Raw genomic sequence first — 23,066 nt, 5'->3', positions numbered from 1 at the left:
ACATGATTATTTATTTGTTATTCCACGAATTGGCCATGTGCATAGATATATATACATATGCACATAAATAGTTGATGTATATATGACAGTGCGACATACAACAAATAGTTGCATAGGCAGGAAGAAATAAACAACAAACATATAGGCCTCTACAAAAGATTAACTAAAATAGAGTGGAGGCAATAGCTGTAGTAAAATAAACAGAAAATGTTTAATAATAATGGACGAAATGATGAAAATTACAGTAGGGGCAGAAGAGATAACTCTTCGGATAGTGAAGATGAAAATATAGAAAATAGACGAATCAATAATTACAACAATTATAACAATTTTAATAAATTCCATGAACAAAATATGAATCCATGTAAGATTGATGAAATATATGTTGACGATACATATGATCAAAATAACATATCTAAACATAATAATAATCATATAAGAAATGTAAGCAATGTAAGTAGCATTAGCAATACTAGTAATGTAACAACAAACCATAGTACTAGTCATGATGAAAGAGATGATCTTGAAGAACGACATAGATACATTGATAATAATCAAAATATGTTCTTACAAAGAAAACGAACTGAAAATAATTTTGAAATAAATAAAGATATAAATTTTAATGAAGCCTATTCTTATAAAAATTTAAGAGGTGTAGTAGATAATGAAATAGAATTAGTTGTAGAAAATTTTTTTGATAAAATTGAAAGTAATGATGAAATATATTCGCAATGGAAAATTTGTCCGAATTTTATTTTTAGAATATTATTTATTCCAAAGACTAGATCAAATAATTTTATGTATCCAGTGGCATCAGCATTTATTGAAGCAATGCCAAAAGATGATTGGGTTAGTGATTGGGGTTTTAGTAATGTACAATATTATATTATATTAATTAATCAAGCAGATTATAGACACTCATATTATAAAGTTGATAATTTTAATTTTTCGCATATGAATACAGATCGAGGTTGGCATAACTTCGTTCCATTTGAAAAAATACGAGAACCTGGATTTATAAATAAGAAAGGTGAAATTATTTTAAGAGCTGGTGTATTCCCTTTTGGTTCTGAATCCTATAAAAACAGTAGGGACATTAATTATAATAGTAAAATACGAACTGGATTTGTTGGCTTAAAGAATCATGGAGCTACATGCTATATGAATGCTTTACTACAACTTCTATACCATATCAACATTTTTCGTAAGTCTGTTTGTATGATGATATTCAATATTGAAAATATTATCGGAAGTAAAACTCTTGAATTTTTTAAAAATAAATTAGAAAAAAAAAAAAAAAAAAATCAAAAAAACAGAACCAAACATATGATCGAAATTGATAAAAAATATATAAATAAAGAAATGAATTTTGAAAAATCAGATAAAACGTCTTTAAAAAGAGAAAATCTTAAAGCATATCAAGCATGGAAACATCGCAAAAAAAAAATTAAAAAAAAATATGATGAGAGTATAAAAAGTGATGAAAATAATCAAACCTCTTCATGTGCATCAGATAGTAATATCAAAAATGAAAGAGACATATCTATAAATAGCGTACCGAATGATAGTTTCCTTCCAGCAAAGAATCAAATCAGTAACAATAATAATACCAATGAAACTGAACACCCTATCCAATTTGCCGACATAAAAAATGATAACCTTCATGGACAAGACAATTCGAGACACACTACTAACGAAGAGGGAATAGAAAATAAAAATATTCCTGATTATATGCTATCTAAAAATAGGAACTACATAAATAATGGCATTTCAAATGACTTAGATCCTGAGTCCGTTTTAAAAAATAATTTAAATAAAAAAAAAAAAACTCTTAAATATTCAAATGAGGATGAAGAAAATAATGGTTCTGAAAATGAATCCATGTCAGTTTCACACATCTGTTCTTCTGATAATTTATCAAACAAATGTAATGCATCAAAAGTTAAAAATAAAAATATATACAAAATAAATAGTCATGAAAATAATAAAAAAGAAAACTATAGCTCTATGCATAACTCCAATGATGATAAAAACCCTCAGCTTGATGGTGAGCAAGTCAAGACATCGAGTGTGGATGGGTCTGACGAAAATACGGTCGACAATGCTAGCGATCAAAGTGATGTACAAAATGGTAAGGAGAATAAAATTCGAAAACGAAATAATTTAATCAAAAATTGTGAAGAAAATCAAGAAAATTATTACGATATTAGTAGCTATGAAGATAGCTATTCAGATGAAAAATTGTCAGCTCTTTCAATTGCATCATCAGATGCAACATCCTATGCCAGCTGTTCTGAATCTTCAGCATCATGTTGTTATAAAAGAAAAAAACGAAAAAAGAGAACTGGAAGTACAAGTGTTGATGGAAGCTATTATGAATGTAATTATGAAAATGAACGAACTAAAGAAATAGATTATAAAAATATATTGATAGAGGAAGAAAATGAAAAAAAAAATATTTTACCAACATCGTTAGCACTTCAAAATTTATTTTATAAACTCCATACACACAATGAAGCAGTATCTTGTAAAGAATTGATACGCTCTTTTGGATGGAATGCGAGTGATGTCTTTACCCAACAAGATACCCATGAATTATTAAAATTGTTGCTAGATAAAGTAGAAGAACAGATGAAAGGAACTGTAGTTGAAGGTTCTGTTAAAAAGATGTTTGAAGGCGAAGTAGAAACATATATAGAATGCATAGATATAGATTATAAAAGTGTGAGAAAAGAAACTTATGAAGATATACAGTTAGATGTACAAGGGTGTAATAACATCTATGAATCGTTAGATAAAGCAGTAGAAGCAGAAATTTTAGAAGGTGATAATATATATGAAACAGATGGGTATGGTATGCAAAGAGCTAAAAAAGGAATGAGATTTTTAAATTTTCCAAATATTTGTATATTTTTATTAAAAAGATTTACATTTGATTTAAATAAAATGGAAACAGTCAAATTAAATAATAAATTTGAATTTTATAAAGAATTAGATTTATCAAAATATTGTAAAGATAGCGAACAAAAATATATTTTACAAGCAGTCTCAGTACATCAAGGGAATATGAATAGTGGGCATTACTATTCCTTTAGTTATAAACATGATGAAAAGTTTTGGCTTAAATGTGATGATGATAAAATATATAGAGTTAGTGAACATTCAGTAATAAATGATAATTTTGGAGGATATGATATAGAAATTGAAAATAACATGTATAATTTTGATATTTGCGATAGGATTAAACAAAGGATGAAAAATTATAGTGCTTATATGTTAGTATATGTTAAGAAATCTTTAATACCGAAGTTAATAAAAGAATGTGATCCTGCTATTGTTAATCCTCAGGTTGTCCGAAGATGTAAACTTGAAGAAATAATTAATAAAAAACGAACGAAATTAAAACAAGATATTTTACAATATGTTAAAATAAAAGTATATGATAAATATAGTTATGTTTATAAATCTTTTTCAGGATTACCACCCAATAATATACCATCATTGTTCAGTACCAAATTTAATAAAAATAAAACCCTTTCAGATATATTTTTTCAAATTTTAAAAATAATTAAAAATATTTATACTCGAAAAAAAAACAAGCAATTAATGCATCACTCTAAATGTCATCTTAAATCAAATAAAAAACAAAAAATTACATCATCCAATCTTAACAGCTCCAACCCAATGGATAATAATTTGACTCACCAAAGTAAACAAACAATAATGAATAATCCAAACGATTCCATTCTTATGTCACCAGAAATGAATACTACCGATTTATCTAACTCGATAAATTATCAAATGTCAAACAATACTATAAATAGTAATAATAAGACTCATATAAAAATGGAGCAGCTTGAAGAAAAAAGATATAATGGTAACTGTAACGATAGTAATTTTGTTAATAATCGAACTACCGATTTAATGATGAAGACACAGTTTTCTAAAACTGGAATTATTCAAACAAAAGATGAATTTGATAATATTATTGAAAATGTAAATAATCAATCAGATACAAGCTTATCTACAAATTCTTCTGTTCCTTCTGGATGTACTACAACTACTTTAGATAACTATATTAAATATATTTCTAAAAAACAAAAATTTGAAACTGAAAAGAGATCATCAAAAAGTAATCGAATTAAACATAAAAAAACAACAAAAAAAAAAAAGAAAATTAAAAAACAAAATGATAAAATAACTAAAAGACCAAAAAAAGAAAAACATTTACAAAATCCATCTTCTTCACATTATTCAAGATTTAGATCTAATTCATCTTATGATTCAGAAGATACTGCATCTAATTCATTTGCATCTAATGATTCATCACATATTTCTAATTCTGATCATTTTTCAGATTCAGGAAATACATCAACAAATAGTGCATCTAACACTACTACTACATCACCTTCCGCTTCTGCTTCGTCGTCTTCCTCTTCGTTCACTTCAACTTCGTCATCTTCACAATTTACTTCCTATTGTTATCCAAGCAAGAGAAACTGTTTTTTTGTTCTACTCCCTGTGAATGATACATATAGATATCTTCCCCTCGATCTCAAAAATAATGGAAAGTTATACCTATATGAGTTACTTAAAAAGACAAGTAGAGAATCAAATGATTTATTTCCAACAATTGATATACTATACCTTCCTTACAATAAACGAACTGCTGTATCAGGATCTAGTAGTTCGAAAAATAAGAATATATTACTTTTTTTAAAATACTTTGATATATATAATGAAGAAAAAATTAATGATTCATCGTTAGTCTGTTTAGATGTTATGCATTGTGATATAAATTTAAAACCAAAATATTTAGAAACAAGGATGATAAATAAGATACTAAAAGCAATGGATAAAAATTTTGTAATAAAAAATAATTATAATATATTAAAAGAATACATACAAAATATTAATAATAATGAATTATATTCAGATGAATCACCAAATTTTAAAATCTTTGTTGAATATAAAAATAAATGCAATTTAATAAAACAAAAAAAAAGTATTGCACACAATAAAATTATTACTAGTGATCTCCTAATATTTAACTTTATAAGTAATAACGATTTAGAAAAAAAAAAAAAAATTATTCTATCCTTAGGTAATAAAAAACAAGATCTATATATTACTAAAGAAAATATATCATCCTATGATCTATTTTTAAATGCAAATATATTAAACAAAATATTATATAGAATAAGCAAACTAATTCATCAAAACTCATCAAATATACATTATATAATATGCAATAGGAATGGTATATTTTACAAAATTAATGATGATCAAAATAATATTTCACTAACTCACCAAGACCTCGAACAAGATAATGGATCATACCCTAATCCTAATAACTTATGTCAAGATATAAACATCAACTATTTTGAAAAAATAAATGAAAATGTAGTCAATACGAATGAAAATATGTTATATCAAAATTCGATGCAATCTCTAAATAATAACAAAGATGAAATGAATGTTAATCCAAATTTAATTCATCCATATAATGACAAAAATAATATTTCAAACTTTTCAGAAATATCTAAATCGACTCTATTTAAAAAAACATCAGAAAATAATAAACCTACACAAAACTATGATCTAACCAATTTTAATATATTAGACAATAATGATGATAATTTAAATGATAACGAAATAAATAGTTTATATTTGTGTTTAAAAAAATACAGTAAAAATTCTGAACAAAATAATATTTTTTATGAATATAGCTTGATTGATCAGAATTTAGCTGATAAATTAGATCAACTCATAATTAATAATAATCATCATATTTTGAAAGAAAAAAAAAAATATAATATTATAAATCCTGAAGCTATTTTACACAATACTCAAAATTTGTTTTCTATAGAATCAAAAAATATTTGTCGTGATTATCAATATCCATTTTATTCACCACATTCATCTGATTTATCATCTGATGAATTGGATACAGCTGACTGTAATAATAAAATGGCTAGCTATTCTGAAAATCATTTAAAAAAAAAAAAAAAAAAAAATAGAAAAAATAAACAAAATAGCTCACAACCTACTATTGATGAAACATACAAACATCCAAATAATATAAACTATTGTGATTCAAATTTGATTCTTCCTAAGGTTGAAAAAAATGTAATAAATACTGCCAATTTGGGTTCTCATACAATAAAAAAAGCTCATTGTTATTATTATAATTCTAGAAAAAGTGATGACATAAATGATTCATTAGAAACTTTAAATGAATCTAATATTACTACAATATTAATGTCAAATGAAAACACTACATCTAACGAATTAATAGATGTAAATTATTCAGATATTTCTTCTCGTTCTTCTGCCAACTCTGTTTTAACTTACACATCTGAAAGTACAGATTATTATCTAGACAATGTTGAAGAAGAATTAGAAGAATCTATTTATACTACCCAAATTTATGATCACAAAAAGGAAGCAAAACGGGTTCGAAGGAATAGCAAAAAAAAAATAAATAATTTTACTAATATAAAAAGTCAAGATGAACAATACAAAATTACAACAGACGAACAATTATATGAAAAAAATATCAATCAAAATACTGAATACCCTCACAATAATCTTTATAATAATCCAGAAGCAAAAAATGATTCTATATATAATATGGAATCACAGCTAGCTAATACTCATTATGAAAAAAACATACAAATTAAAGCCATAGATAATGTATCCAAAGTAAATGAACAGATTGGTGACCCAAATAATATAGGGATCAATTCGATTCCTAATAATACTACAATACCCATAGATGCAGATTCTATAAAAGATAGAACCCATTCTTATAATAATGCTATACCAGAAATGAAAAATTATAACAATGATACGAATGAAAATGATAAAACTACTACTCCACATACTGAAATTGATCATAATTTAAAAAATAATAATATTAGTAAGAAGGCAAACAGGATTGTTAAAAAATGTGGAGGTATCCCAAGTAAAGAAGAACCCATTTTACCTTTTTATGTTATATGTGATTATCTAGATTTTGTCGAAAGAAAAATGTATGTCAACAGATTCAGATTTAAATTATATGATCCTATTTATCAATTAGGAAAATATCGAAATTGTTCAGGGGTTATATTAAAAAGTGATTTAAAAAAAAGCTGTTTAAATTATATTGATTCCCATTTTTTATTTTTAAAAAAAGAATTATGTAAAATAGATTTAGATATAGATATTAGATGCCCAACAAAACAAATATTTAAACATGTCTGCTATAAAATGAATATTGATCCTACTCATATATTAATATATCCTTATCCTCCCCTCAATAGTCCAATCAATTTCATCCCATATAATATAGATTCATTTACTTGTCCACCTGAACATGACAACGATTCATATCATGAATATTCTGATAATATGAATTCTAATGATCCTAGTTATACAGATGAAAATACAAATTCTGCATCTGGTCAAATTTCTTTTGAAACTTTAATAAAACAACGTACTATGGAATTAGAACATAATTCTTTAACTGAGCAGAAAACATTTTGTTTATCTTTATTACCATTTCATTATAAATATTTTACAAGACTATATCCTCACGATTCTCCAAAATATTTTCATTATGTTATTCAATTATTTAATTCGCATGTACAATCAGTTTCTGCATTCACTGGTCATATTAAATTGAAAAAATCGAAAAAGAAATGTGCCATAGGTAATGATAATGACTCGAAATCTAATAATTATTACAACTTAGATGCAGAAAGTATCGATTCTACATCTAGTTCAGATAATTCTAGTAGCACCTTAGCAAACAATGAATATGATTCAAATGATTATACTACCGTTCAAGATCTAATAGATAAAATCAAGTTAGAAATGAACCCATATTTAAAAAAAAGGGGAATCAATCCAAAACATAAATTTAGATTATTATTTACCTTCGGACCTAAAATTAAATATTTGAACAGCAACGAACCATTGATACATCTGGATTTTGTAAAAACGAATCACATTAAAAATGTATATGTAACCCCACTCCGAATGGAGCCAGACTTTACGGATCAACAAAAGCAAATGCTCGAAATGAACCAACTGAAGGTATTATTTTTTTCGACGTGAAAACATATTTTTTTTATGACACTAACATGAATTCCTCACACATATACACATTCATTTCTTTTTTTTTCGATTCTCTTTAGATAATTCATGTTTTTAACCAAACCCCATCCAAAGAAGTTTTCGGATACAGTTTTGACGTTTTAGTAGAGGTAAAAAATTATGCACTATATTATAAAAATGTGTGTGCATTTCTATTTTCATTTGTTCGTGGTCTAGCCAATATGAAACTCTATGAACAAAAAAATGCAAAGCCGAGAAAATAAAATATTATATTATTTTTTTTTTTATAGCCTAATGATACTATGCTAGAAATAAAGAACAAAATACGAAAGAGAACAATTTTACCGAAATATATATTTGACAAAATAACATTCTTTGAATATGAAAATGGGCAAAGAATTTGGAGATCTAACGACGATATTATAAACTGGAATAACAAGCAATTTGCCATTATCATTGGTATGCTTTTTTTTATCATATTTTATTGTTTTTACCTTGCTTGTTCATATTTTTTCATATTTTATTTTTTTACCTTGCTTGTTCATATTTTTTTCATATTTTATTGTTTTTACCTTGCTTGTTCATATTTTTTTTCATTTTTTCGCTATTTACAGGAGAACACCATGCCCCATCGCAATCAAAACCACAGATAGGAATGAAAATAGCATAGACTCATTTTTCTGCTTTTTTTTTTATTGTGATTTCATTCCACTTTGTTTCACTAATATAATTCATTAAATTATCTGATTTATTTTATTATTTTTTTTTGCTTATATGCTCTTAGTTTTTTTATTCTTTTTTAACTTTTTTCTTTATTGTTTTTATATTTATTTTCAACAAACTGAAAAAGAAACTCAATAATAAAAATACTTATCCAAAGTTATTAAATTTAAAACAGGATAAAACAATGGAAAACGGCTTTTACATTCAAGTAATTGTAGCAATAACATTATATGTCTATATGCATGTGCATAATATTTATTTACTAATTTCCTCTTATATATTTGTTGCTATGTTTCTCTTAATGCTTGTTCTTTATTTCATAGTATACCTCTATTTTTAGTAACCTATCTCTTCGTCTATTATATTTTTTACAAATAATCTATAAAGAAAATAGTTGTTAAAAAACAAAATATAGAAAAAACTCATCCATATACATATATCCACAATAATATATGTGTGTATGTTTTATATTCCTTATATTCAACATAAAATTAATATATCTTTCAAAAAAAATTAAATAAATAAAGAATAAAAAATGATGGAAAATTTTTATTTCGGGAATTATACAATTATTTGCACTTTATTTTTTTTATGTTAATTATATATTCATATGAAACAAAATAATAAAGCAAAAAAAAAAATAATATAAGCAATGCGCGTATATAAGCATATCCATTTTTTGAGAGATAAAGCTAAACAAACAGTTTATTTTGTATCCTCAAGTTTATTCTTTAGTTAATTTTTTCTTTTTCTTTTTTTTTAAATATTATTACATATTCGTTAAGCATTAATTTAAAATTTCTTTTGAATTAACAAGATTAACGCAAGTAATTATATATGCGTTATTTATATCCATTTTTTTGTATTTTATTCCTCACCTATTTAATTGGGATTATATACTGACAAAGTGATTGCAGCTTCCATTTCACTTTGCTACTTATTAGCATTATTTATTTTGTTTTGTTTTGCATATTTTGCTTTGTTTTATTTATTTTATTATATTTTTTCTTTTTGTTTTATTATTATTTTTTTTACTTTCTTTCTTCGCTCGCTTGCTCCTATTTTATCAAGCGCAACAAGAATATGCATGTATGCATATAATACGCCCTCATAAAAGTTTATATATATCAACCATACTTTTCATGAAACAAATTAACAAGCGCTTATTTGAAAAGTTAGAAGACATATAAATATTTATTCTCACATTTATGTATATAGATATGTGTAACTATATATGTACATGTGAATAAGCCTTTACACAACATTTATTATATCAAGCAATTTTAACATAACATGACATAAAAGGCATATTTGAAAAGACATAAGTCAAATAAATTATAATAAAACGATGGCAAAATGTATGTTAACAAAGTTTTGGAGATAAATATCAATGACATTGTTCATGATATTAATGTGTTTTACAAAAACAATAAAATAAATAATGCCTCAGGTCCACTTGAAGTAATAAATACAAAATATCCTTTTTCCAAAAAATCAATATCACAATATGATGGCACATTTGTTATACATTTAGAAAAAGTTATTTTGATATGTATTCAACAACTGGAAAAATGGAATTTCTTCAAATATGAAAATCCTTTAATTGGTAAAAGACAATAATTTATGAACATGCAAGAATTTATGAAAAAATGTTCTATCTTGTTCATGTAAATTTTGTTCTTTGTCATATAAAAATCATTTGCCCCAAATTTAGTCTCTATATACTATAAAATATAATTTTTTTTTGCTTTCTTATAGGCACCAATAAAATCGATAAATGTGTTTGCGTACCAAATTTAAACTTGATAATCCTACAAAAAGGCAATCAAATATTTGTTGAAGAATTTCAAACTGTTTTTACTAACAATAAGATAAATGAGCTGAAGCTGCTAACACGAAATAGCATATCAGTTTCATCGATTTTCTTTTTTGTTTTCGAAGATCGTCTGTACATTCTCGACAAAAATGGCCAACTATGGGTATGAACAAGAAGAGAATAATAATATATATACGTATATACGCATTTTATTTATCAAGTTTACTAATATAATTTTTTTTTCTTTATTTACAGCAAATGAATGTCAAGGATTGTCTAAGCCCCTCTCCACAAATGGAAATTGTGAAAACCTTTGAACTCCCAAAAAATATCAATGAAATATATTTCAAAATTGAAAATAAACAAGCTTTCGTCATTTCTTATATAAATGAAAAAGAGAAGTGTATCTATATAGTTATATATAATATAAAAACAAATATTTCACAAAAAAATAAATTACCTATACCTAATGATATAAAATTTGAAAAAGGAACAAAGCATATTACTTCAGTATCTCTAAACAACAACTATTTTATTATAACTTTTAGTTCAAATGAATTATTCATATATAAAAGAGATGAAAATGAAAAAAATAATATGAACAACATACATAATGAAATAACAAAATCGCAAAATAAAGACAGTTGCTCAACTAGCCATTTTCATAAATTTTTAGGAGAAAAACAATGTAGTCAGCTAAAATATTTTAATAATAAAAGTTTACAAGAAATTGAAAAATATACATTAGAATATATTAATAAAATATCAGAAATTTCATCTGTATCTATAAATGATGATAATATTTTATTCTTAATTTATAGTGCAAAATTTTTAGAAAAAAATACACAAAATAAATTAAACAATAATAAATATGCATCTATGTTTCAAACATTTACAGATGGAATGCATAAATATTATCAAAAGCTCGAAAGTTATTCTTTTTCAAAAATGTTTGGGTCAGATAATATGAGTTCTAGTAACTTATTATATGATATAAGTCACAATTTATACAAAAGAAATAATATGCATGTAACTTTAGTAAACATAGACAACAATCCAGAACCTAATTTAAACACATCATTACATAAAAATTATGTTTCTACAAAAATAGATCCACTTTGGAATGATCTAGCTAGCGATGATACACATTTCAATTTTGTTACACATCTATATAATGAGACAATAAAAAAATTAACGAACCATTTTAATAATATATATGAACAAAAAGAATTAAAGGATGATGAAAAAATAAAAGAACTTTTAAAATATAGCAAACATTTAAATATTCACGAAATAAATCAAAATAAAATAAAAGCATTTAACAAAGAATTTGATGATAATAAAATAGAAAAAGAATTTTTATATATGGGGTTTTTAAAAGATTTAACAAGCAATAAAAAATATCTTTCTCCTTTAGAATCATATAATAATATATATTTATGTAAAATCGATGAATATTATTTAATTTTACAAAATTCAGAACAAAATTTTAATTTAATATTATATAAATTTAAATTTTTAAATAAACAAGAATTATTATTACATCTATTTTTTCATAGTTATTATGATGCAGTACTCAAATCTGAATTATATTTATTTACTGTACTTCATCAATTTTTTGTATATTCAATTTATGATTATAGTGGACGATACTTGGATTCTTCACTTCTCGACTATCAGGTATTTATACTCTCATTTATCTAAATTGTTTATTCGACTTCATTTCTTATCCTATCTAATTTTACGTCATTCTTTTTCATTTTCTTTAGTGCCTATTCAAGATACGAGACTTGTTTGCTTTCCTCGGACGAGCAGTTACTTATGATCCATTTCTAGTTCGAGCTAGTTCAGAGGAAGTTATAAAATTGCTAAGTCTAAAGGAGGATGCATATAATGCTGGTCCACCTATACTAACAAATATGAACTATGGAGAAGAAAATAATAATTATAATAATTTTTTTTATAGCCTTTCAAAAGATGAACAAATATATTATCCCTCCAAATATATAAATAAATATCATCTTGTTAATAAAATAAATATAACGAAATCAGATATACATATCGATATTGATATACAATTAAATAAATTAAAAAATGTTTTATTTACTGCTCTTAGATTAATATATTATATATTAAAAGAAAATGAAAATTATGATGAAATTTCTGACTGTTCAGATCAAAATGAAATGGATGAACATTTATTTATAAACACAATTACACAAGCTAATTTGAAAAAACGTCACCAAACTTGGCTCGATATTGAAGAGTCCGATCAAAGTAGTGAGTCCAGCCAAGGCTCCAACTCCGATCGAAGTTTCAGTCTAAGTGACAACGAAAATGAGGAAGACAAAGACAACGAGGATGAGAAAAGGGAATATTTACATGACCTAGATTACAAAGCTTTTGACCCAACCATCGAAATAATAAATACAAATGAAGATATGAAAAATGTATTGATAAAATATAAAATAGAGTTACTACAACAAGTGTATAAATACAAAGCATTTAAATATTTAATAAAATTGCTGGAAAGAGAAAGACAAAATAAAAGTTCTTACTATATAAATAAACAACGTATGAAAAATGGGCAGCCTGGTAATTCTGCTAATGCAACTACTAACAATAATAACAAAAGCAACATCACTGATCTGTTCTATATATTCAAAACCAATGAAGAAAAAAACGATAAAAATGAATTGAATACACAAAGTGTGCCTGAAGAAAGTGCTTCCAATTATAGTTATTCATTTTCCGAATACGATCAAAATTGTGAAAACAATAATTTTAGTGATGTATCAGATTGTGATAAAAAAAGCACAAACATATATCTGATCAATTGGACAAAATTTAAATATGATTATACTCCATTCGATATTATAAAATATTTTTTAATTAATAAGAATTATATTTTAACGAAAATTTTTTATAAATATTTTAAATGTTATATAGATAATAATTGGCAACAGATTTTTTATTACATCCCTCTAAATACAAAAATCGAAGACTTTTTTTTTCTCTTACCACGTGTTAAAAAAGTAAATATATTATCAAGCAAGTCGAATAGTCTTGAAAATGTTTTGCCTAAAATAGGTTCTACACAAGAACAGTTAAATAAAGACACAAAACTAAATAGTAACAAAAATCAAACACATTCTAACACATCAAATAATGACGAAGCATTAAAATTACACAGCAGAAAGCACAGCTCTAATTTTGAATCCTCATCCTTACTCTTTGATCAAAAAAAATATAATATAAATGGAAATAAAAAAAATATTTATGAAATACACTGTTCAGAAGATGATTTTTTCGAATTTTTTATAATCCGGTGTATAAAAATAATAACAGAAACCCATTTAATTCGAAGCAGATTATTGATGTTTGTTTATGTATCAATGAAAATAGCTAATCAAAATAATATATATAAAATATTTAACTACGATAAAAATAAAAAAAAATACACATACAATTGTAACTACTTTAATCGGTTTGTCAAAAAGTTGAATACTAAACAGAATGAGAAAAACATATCAGTAAGTCTCGATGATGGAAAAGAAGGAAATGAAGATAAGGACATTGCACGATCTAACTCGATGGACAATATAAGCAATAACTCCCCGAACATGCAAAATGATGACAATGCTGATAGTGGTGAAAATTATGAAAAATATGAAAATGAAAATGCGGGTATAGAAAAGGAAGAAAGCTGGAACGATTCCAATTTATGTGATCCACATTTTATAAAAAACAAATTACAAATATATTTAAAAAAAAATAATATTAAAAATAAAAATGTAATACTGATATATAGCCTTTTTATACTAATTAAGATGTATTTACAATCTAAAGAGAATCATAAAAATATAAAATTTGAAGAATTTCTATTAATGGATGTATATAAAAAATTATGTTTAACTATTGATTTTGATAAAAAGTATATTTCCTATGAATATGATCAAGAAAATGGTAATATAAGTTTATTTTATAATAAAATAATAGATGCATTATCTAATTATAAATATATTAATGCATATATAATGACATCTAAAGAGTCTTATTATTCCATTTTTGAAGATAATATAGTTGAATTATATTTTAAAAATCCAACAAATATTTTAGAATCAATCTATTTTAATATATTATACACATCAGAACAACTTTATGTCATCTTTTGTTTAACAACATTAAAACAATTGCAATTTAAACACTTCACTCGACCTATTACTCATGTTGATAATAAAAATCGTATACTTCCACAAGCTCCTTTGAAAACAGTTGAAAATGTTTCAAGATATGGTCTAAATTGTAGCAAACAAAAGGATAGAAAAAATGCAAAAGTTGATGAAATTTACATATTCTTAAAATATATACACTATGCTTATAAACATAAAATTATTCTAAATGATAATTATCAATTTTGCTACCTATTTTTAATAATTTTTTATAAATATATTAAAATTAATTTGATTCATTTCATCTCGATATTTAACGATTTTTACAATCTGTTTCCAAAAAATGTGACAACCAAACCGCAAACATGCCAAGGAAATCAAGCATACTCTTTAGACATGCATCATAAAAATGACGAACCTGATTTTTGCGATTTCAAACAAGACTTCTCAAACTCACCACACTTTGATATTAACTCCATTTTCAAAAAGACAAAAGATAATGATAACAACGTAGTAATGCATAACGAGCACATAGAATATATAATAAACTGCTATAGCGATCAAGTTGAAAAATATGAAGAAGACGAAGAAGATAAAATGGATAGTAGCTACGCCCCAAATTGTGAGCTCGTTGAAAAATACTTAGATATATTTGAAAAACATTTAAACGCTTTAGATATTATAAAATTTTTAAACAAAGAAATAAATCATGAAGAAAATAAATTAAATATAAATATCAATATTATTATTAGCTCTAAAAATAATATGAAAAAAAACGTATTAAATATATTTAAAATATTTAAATATATAATATTATATACTAATTATAAAGATGATAATTTTACACAAAATTGTTTACAAGTATATTATAACCTTTTTAATTCTGTACAGGTTCATATTTTCTTTTTCATCTTATTTTATATTATATTATTTTATTCAAACGATTTCAGATATTTGCATTTGTTTATCAAATATTATGATGAACAATATCCAGATTTAAAAAATATTCACGATTATTCAAACGTTATAAATTATTTAATATTAACCAAAGCCAAAACGATAACTATATATGATAATTTTTATGGTTTTTATAATTTTTTGAAAAATGTTACATCTCAAAACGGTATGTTCAGCCACGTTGCCAGCATTAAAGAAACAGTCTTGTGCTTAAAAACGATGCTATATATACAAAAAGTTTTAAATAAAGCGGATACAAATAAAGAAAATGGTGTAAACTATCCTGGATATATAAACAAAACAAAATCGAATGAAGATATATATCGTTCTTTTTCAAAACTAATTGTGCAAACACAGGAAACACCAGATATAATAAAAAATTTCAATTCTTTAAGTAATATTGATTCGGCTCAAGCTGATTATAAACATCTTAATATAAATTATAGTGCGAAACATATTATATATGATAATTATATAGCTATATATACAGAAAAAAATAAGTTTAAAATATTTAAAAATATTATTGAATACAATATAGATATATGCTATAATTACAAAAAGGCAATAAAACTAATAAAACGATTGCAAATTGATAAACCCGAGCAGCTGTTAGACTCGATTGTATTTGCTGTGAGTGTCCTAGTTTCACAAAATGACGATCAAGCAGGTTTAAAAACAGATCCCATTAAAAACGAGTCTTTAGTCACCTTTTATTTGATCCTGTTTATAATATTTTCTCAAAATAAAAAACTAAATAAATATAAAATATTTATTCAAAATGTTATGACCTACTATACAATGGTACTACCACATAATCCTCAGTATGTTTATAATTTATCATTTTTCTTTTCATCCTATTTGTGCTCTGATTATTCTTTTTTTGTGAATAATATTTATAAATGTATTTGGAAAAAAACAGAGCTTACCTCGTTCATCAATCATACAAATGTAGCAATAAATAATCTGACTACTACTACCCACAATTTTACAACAACTTATGATTTACTTCAAGACATTCCATCGTTCCACTCCAAAACTTCTTCTACACCTACTTCTTCCACTTCTAACTGTTCAGAAAAAATAAAAAATAGCCAACTAAATTTTATTGAAAAAGATGAAGAAATAGACATATCCTTTTTTGAATCCATATTTTTAGATAACCTAATAAATGAAGGTGCATATAAATATGATGACATATCTAGCGATTTTGAAAAATCCGAAAATAAAAAAACACAATCTGTTTCTAGCTTATTTATGCGAAACGAAATTGATCCTATAAAAAATACAAATTTGAACCCAAAATATGTAAACAATTCAGATGTAGAAAAGGATGAACAAGATACAACAAGTACTGATGATACTTCACAAGAAAGTGAAGACGACCAAATCGAATTTAAACAAGATAGTGATAATGAAAACAGTTTGAATCACTTAAAAATTAATCATTACAAAAGATCGCTAAGTATGCATAGTGGAAAAAAATTAAAAGAAAATAATAACCAAGCAGACTATCTAAACAAGAGTGAAACATACAAAAACTTGTTTCTTAATAATGTTTTTATAAATCATTTAAAAATAATTCATGCAAAAATAAACAAATCGACAATCTCAAAATGGAAAACAAATCATATAATTCGATCGGTTAACAATATTAAGAAAGTTTTAAAAAATTCAAAAATGATAAACACACAAGTGGAAAGTACGAATGAAGAAAATGATGAGGGCCTTATTGATGATGTTCATTTTTATGTAGATAAAGAACAAGAACAAAATTATAAAATCAATCCCAAATATTATTTTTATAAATGTTTATTTCATAATAATTTAGATTCCGCTTTTCTTTATTTACTCCATGTCAAAGATCACATATTTATTTACAATTTCTTTAAACATATTTTACAAAATAATCAAATTTTAATAGTTAAAAAAATTTCTATTATAGATGCATTTATTCGTAGTGTTTACCGAGTAGGAGAAAAGAATGAAAGAGATTCATTTTTAAAAAAGTTATTAATCTCAATTTCTATAGTTCGATATTTATTATACCATTTGCATATAAACAATATAAATAAAATGGATTTAAAAAAATTATATTTCGAAGATTCCTTTAAAAAAAATATTGTCAAAAGTTTATATAAAAATAAAAGCGAAGACATTCTTGAAGTAATAGTCAAAATTGTAGATATATCTAAAATAAATTTAGAGCACACTAAATATGAATTGTTTATACAAAACGAGTATATCATTTGCAAAATATACAACGAACTGTTGTCCTCATCAAATAAACAATCGAATTTTCATTCTCAAACTGACAAAACAAAGCAGTTAGACAAGGACATAAATAATGCACATCTTCACAAGAATAGTAATGCATTAACGAATAACTATCAAACAAAATTTCAATACATCTTTGAGATCGAAGTGGAAAAAGAAATAATGCAAGAAATCCAAAAACATATATCAAATAATTTTTTACTTATATATATTTTAAAAAACTTTCAACGTTTAAGTTTTAATATTGATTTTATTTTTAAGATATTATTTTATATATATCAAATATGTTTATATTATATATGTCCAGCAATATACTTTATTATGCTCTCTTCTTTTCAGATCACTTTTGATAAATCATTATCCTACTTACATCAGCATATTGCTACTTTGCCAAAAAATAAATTAATATCTACAATGGTTAGCATTAGAAAAGTTTTTTTTTATTTCAAAGATAATCTAAATCACAATTATGCCATAAACAGTAATTCATCTCAAACAGATGCTGATCAATGTTTGCAAATAAATAATGAAAAAAACATATTCTCCACTGTATATCCTGAAATTGCATCTAAAATAGAACCCATAACACAAAACCAGTTCAATAACAACATGATTCTATTATATCTTTCAAACTTCTTATCAAATTCTTACTCCGAAATAAATAACACAGATTTTAATTCCCCTTCACAAACTTTCACATTTTCACTTAATCAAGCAAATTTAACAAGCTATGGTAAAAACAATTTTAACGTTTCAAAATTTGAGAATATAGAAAACAAAATAAACCAAGACCATTTTGACTACCTACTAAACAAGCCTAATGCTTCACCATATTTATACGATTTAAATTATTTATTAAACTATTTGAGAATTAACTTTTATCCATACATCTTTTTAAGCTTACCTGATTATGAACAGGTGAAGGAAGTCATCGATTTAGTGCCACGAAATTATGTTGGATATTATATAGGTCAACAAATTATTGAACAAAATGAAATAAGTTTAAATAATAAACTGTTTAATCCATATACTATGCTAACTACTAATGATATATACACCTATTTATACTCGAAAAGAAGATACCTTAAAATATTTTTAGATTTTTATATTTATTATAATATTGCAATTAAATTTGATAAAATAAATAATGAAAAATGTAAACAATTATTTAAACATGTTTTATTTCAAGATTATGAACAAGTTCAAAAGCGTTTAAAATTGAGATATACAAAATGGATTTTTTTTAAAAAAAATAAACTAAATAAATTTTATACTTTCTATAATTTTTTACACATCTATAGTATATATAATCAAAAAGCTTTTTATAAATTAGTTATAGATAACATATTTGAAATTGACATATTATTTTTAATTTTATTTTCTATTAAAAATTGTTGTAAAATAGTTAAGTATATCCTCTTTAAAATTGTTATTATTACATATTTTAATAATCCAAAAATAGATGAGTTATCTTTACAAAATTTGATTCAATTCATTTCTTCAATCACACAAGACCAACAACATGTCACCAACTTTGATGAGTTCGAGACACTATTCACTCCGGTTCAAATCGCTAAACATGTAGAACCCGAAACCGAAACCGAAGCAGAGAACGAACGATACGAACAGTTCAATAATGACATGTATATAGATCAAACAATGTGCAACACAAGCGATACGGACAATGACAAATGCGACAACGTAAAAAGTAGCAACGTTAACGATTTGAGTGGCACTGAATGTGATGAAAATGATAGATACTCTTCGGAAAATACAATAACAAATATTCTCACTGAAAAAGAACAAACACTAATTGTAGAGATGTCAAAAATTGCAGACGAAAATTGTCTATACACTACGAACACAAACAATGAAGTAAAACTCGAATTTGATGAAGACAAAATAAACGACTTTGTCGAACAAAATGAATATAACCAAGTAGAAAACATACAAATGAACACAAATGGCATAACAAGTCTTTGCCTAAAATATATAAATATTAAATATATAATTAAAAAATGGATAAGAAACGAATTAAAAAGTATATTATTTATGTCACTTCACCAAGAAACTAGTATCCAAAATTTGTTTGAAAAATCGAAAATTTTCTATTCTACATTATGTGCAATGAATAGACAACATGTTTTTTATTATTTAAAAGAAATGATACGCTTAATTTTGCAAACGAGTCGAACCACTTCCAACAAGAGAATATCCCAAGGACGAGTACATCAATTTTATCACTTCTTCATCATATTGCAAGCTGTGAACTATCTTAAGACCCATGTAGAAGTAGAAAATAGTAAGCATAATGAAAAAACTTCCTACATTTTTAAAGTAGGAGAAAATTACACAAATCAAACTGCAAATGAAATGAACAACCTGGATAACGATGTTGATGATAAGGCGGAAATACTAAAAGGTTTATTTTTTATGTTGTTGATAAAGGTTGTAAATATTTATTTGCCAACCATTAATAAGCTACTCTTTAATAATGAAGAAAACTATTTATACTATGACAAAAAACAAAAAAAAATAATATTAAAATATGATATAAAAAGTTTTATTTTTATTTTATTTAACTTTATTCAAACAACATATTCTAAAGGATATGAATTTATTTATATCAGTTTATTATTCCTCATGGAGTATTGCATAAATTTAGTTACACCAAATGAAGAAGTAGAAAAAAATCCAATATTCTCTTACAACTTTATATATAAAAAAACTCAAAACATTATAAAAAAATATACAGAAAATGTGCAACAAACTAGTATATCAACCACCTTTGATTGTGTCTTAAATTTTGTGAATAGTGAAACTTATTCAAAAGTAAAAGATGAACTAAGTAAGATATATTTAAAAATTTTATCCAATTGTAAAAAATATATGGTACTTATCTGTAAAATAATCATAGGAAATCGAATAAATATACAAGATGAATATATTTTATTAAAAAATGCAGATATAGATATACTACATTTCTTTACTTGTAATTATAATCATATAAAAATAAATAAACAACACATCTTATCTTCTCAAGATAAAAAAAAACAAAAAATAAATATTTTTCAAAAATCGGAAAATCAAAATACAGATCAAGTTGATATATTTAATAAAAATATTTATAATTTTATTAAAATCCTTTTAGTAATAATTAATTATAACATTATTTCTTTTAAAGGTTGGCAATACTATGGTACAATAAAACAAATAATTGCTGATAAAGACTGGTATAAAATATTTGAATCATTACAAAGTAACAAAAAATATACTCCAATATCCTTTTTATGCATAAAAAATAATAAACCTAGCATTTCTCAAGCCCATTTAGAGGAATATAACACTTCCTCTTCCTCTGAATCCACTTCAAGTAGTTTCGATCAAACATTAGAATTTTTTTCTATAAAAAAAAAAGTTATATCTATCCATCCTTCAAATGATAACGATGTAAAACAAAGCAACCTAACTAATTATAATCTTAAATATTATGATTCAGATTCGAATTTACTTTCAAATGAATATAATAAAGAAGCTTTATCTGTTCCTTCCCCTAATCCACAACCCAACACAAATACTGTAGAACCAGAACCTGTAAATAAGTCTTACGAAGAATTCTCAAACAATCCATACGATGAACATGAAGAAAGTTACGAATCATTGACAAAAGATGCAGTCTTAAATAAATATGGAAAAGGTTTCTTGTCATCCTATTTGGAAACATTAAATACGAATAAAAAATGTTATAAGCATTTTAAAAATATTTATAAAAAATCAAAAATGATAAATCTATTAAAATATTCTTTACACATATTAGATTATTGGGATATTGATATTGCTGATAATTATCAAGAAGGAGACAAAAAAAATAAAAAAAAAAACAAACTTAATAATCATATAAAGCAAAGTAAACTATTTAGAAAAGATACTGAATTAAAAGCTGAAGGAAAAGAAGAAAGCCTACAATTATTAATTTTTTTTGCAAATTATTTTTATTTCTTTCAGCATTATATACAATATAAAATACTTGTAAAAATGTATACTAACAATAATCTAGCAGAAGCCAATGAATTATTTTTTAATAAAGGACGAATGTGGAGTTGGTACTCTAGTGAAAACAAAATTAAAACTACAGTTGAAGAATATCTAATTAAAAATATATCATGTACTGATTTATATATTTCAAAAACGAATGATGAATTTTTAAACCTAATAAATAAAATGAATTCTAAATATGGTTATACTTCAAAACGACCTTCTCAACCATCTGAAAAAGAAACAAATCTCAAAGACCCAAATAATTATATTAAAAATTTACCAGAACAAAATTACGATTGCTTTTATTTAAAAAATTATCACACTAATAAATTTAACAAGCACTTCATCCGAAGCTCACAAATCCAGTACTACCTATTCGCAAAGTTCAATGGAAAAAATATTAGCGCACCTCAAAGCAAAAAGAATAGTGCATCATCCCATGATAACGCAGTACCGAATATATCAAATAACACCGTTGGAAATTCGAGAACGAAATGTAGCAACTTCCCCATGTTTTTACTTAACATATTAGATGTATACAAAAATACAACTGATGTTTACGATTTTTATTACCAACTGATTATACACAAATTAAAAGATGATGACAAAATGAATCTTACAAAAATACAAAATTATTGGAATAATTTACAAATATATTTTAAAAATAAAATTAATAATTATGATTTATATCTAATGCTTTTTTATTATCAATATTTTACTTTCCAATCTATTCAAAATGCAAATCCATCTATTTCCTACTTACCAGAAAGCGAACAAAAATTCATTCTCTACCTGTGGATAAATTCAACCCATGATTTAGAAAAAAAATACAGATAAAAAATGAACGATGAAAAAGGTTTCCCAAAACATACTACATCCTTTTCATCCATGCACAATGGCAACTTCTCCTTATGTAGATTGCCATATTAAATTGTTTAATCCGATTAATTAGTTTAACAAAATAAGACACGATGCCATACCCA

The 23,066-nt window shown here is 24.6% G+C and overlaps 2 protein-coding genes across 2 annotated transcripts; both read left to right on the top strand.

The window, feature by feature from the left end:
- Positions 1 to 207: 207 nt before the first annotated feature.
- Positions 208 to 8,773, top strand: PCHAS_0209000 (ubiquitin carboxyl-terminal hydrolase, putative; the record flags this gene model as incomplete). The annotated part of the gene is made up of 4 exons (XM_016798917.1): positions 208 to 8,082; positions 8,184 to 8,252; positions 8,394 to 8,562; positions 8,718 to 8,773. 4 exons carry the CDS (start codon positions 208 to 210, stop codon positions 8,771 to 8,773), a joined length of 8,169 nt encoding a protein of 2,722 aa, XP_016653094.1.
- A 1,409-nt stretch (positions 8,774 to 10,182) lies between these two features.
- Positions 10,183 to 22,920, top strand: PCHAS_0208900 (conserved Plasmodium protein, unknown function; the record flags this gene model as incomplete). Its single annotated transcript, XM_016798909.1, has 4 exons — positions 10,183 to 10,432; positions 10,585 to 10,805; positions 10,898 to 12,322; positions 12,412 to 22,920. The coding sequence occupies 4 exons, from the start codon at positions 10,183 to 10,185 to the stop codon at positions 22,918 to 22,920; spliced, it is 12,405 nt and encodes a 4,134-aa protein (XP_016653093.1).
- Between the last annotated feature and the right edge of the window lie 146 nt (positions 22,921 to 23,066).

Source organism: Plasmodium chabaudi (genome assembly GCF_900002335.3).
Source record: "Plasmodium chabaudi chabaudi strain AS genome assembly, chromosome: 2".
Taxonomy (NCBI): domain Eukaryota; phylum Apicomplexa; class Aconoidasida; order Haemosporida; family Plasmodiidae; genus Plasmodium; species Plasmodium chabaudi.
This window is presented reverse-complemented; position numbering and strand designations above follow the sequence as displayed.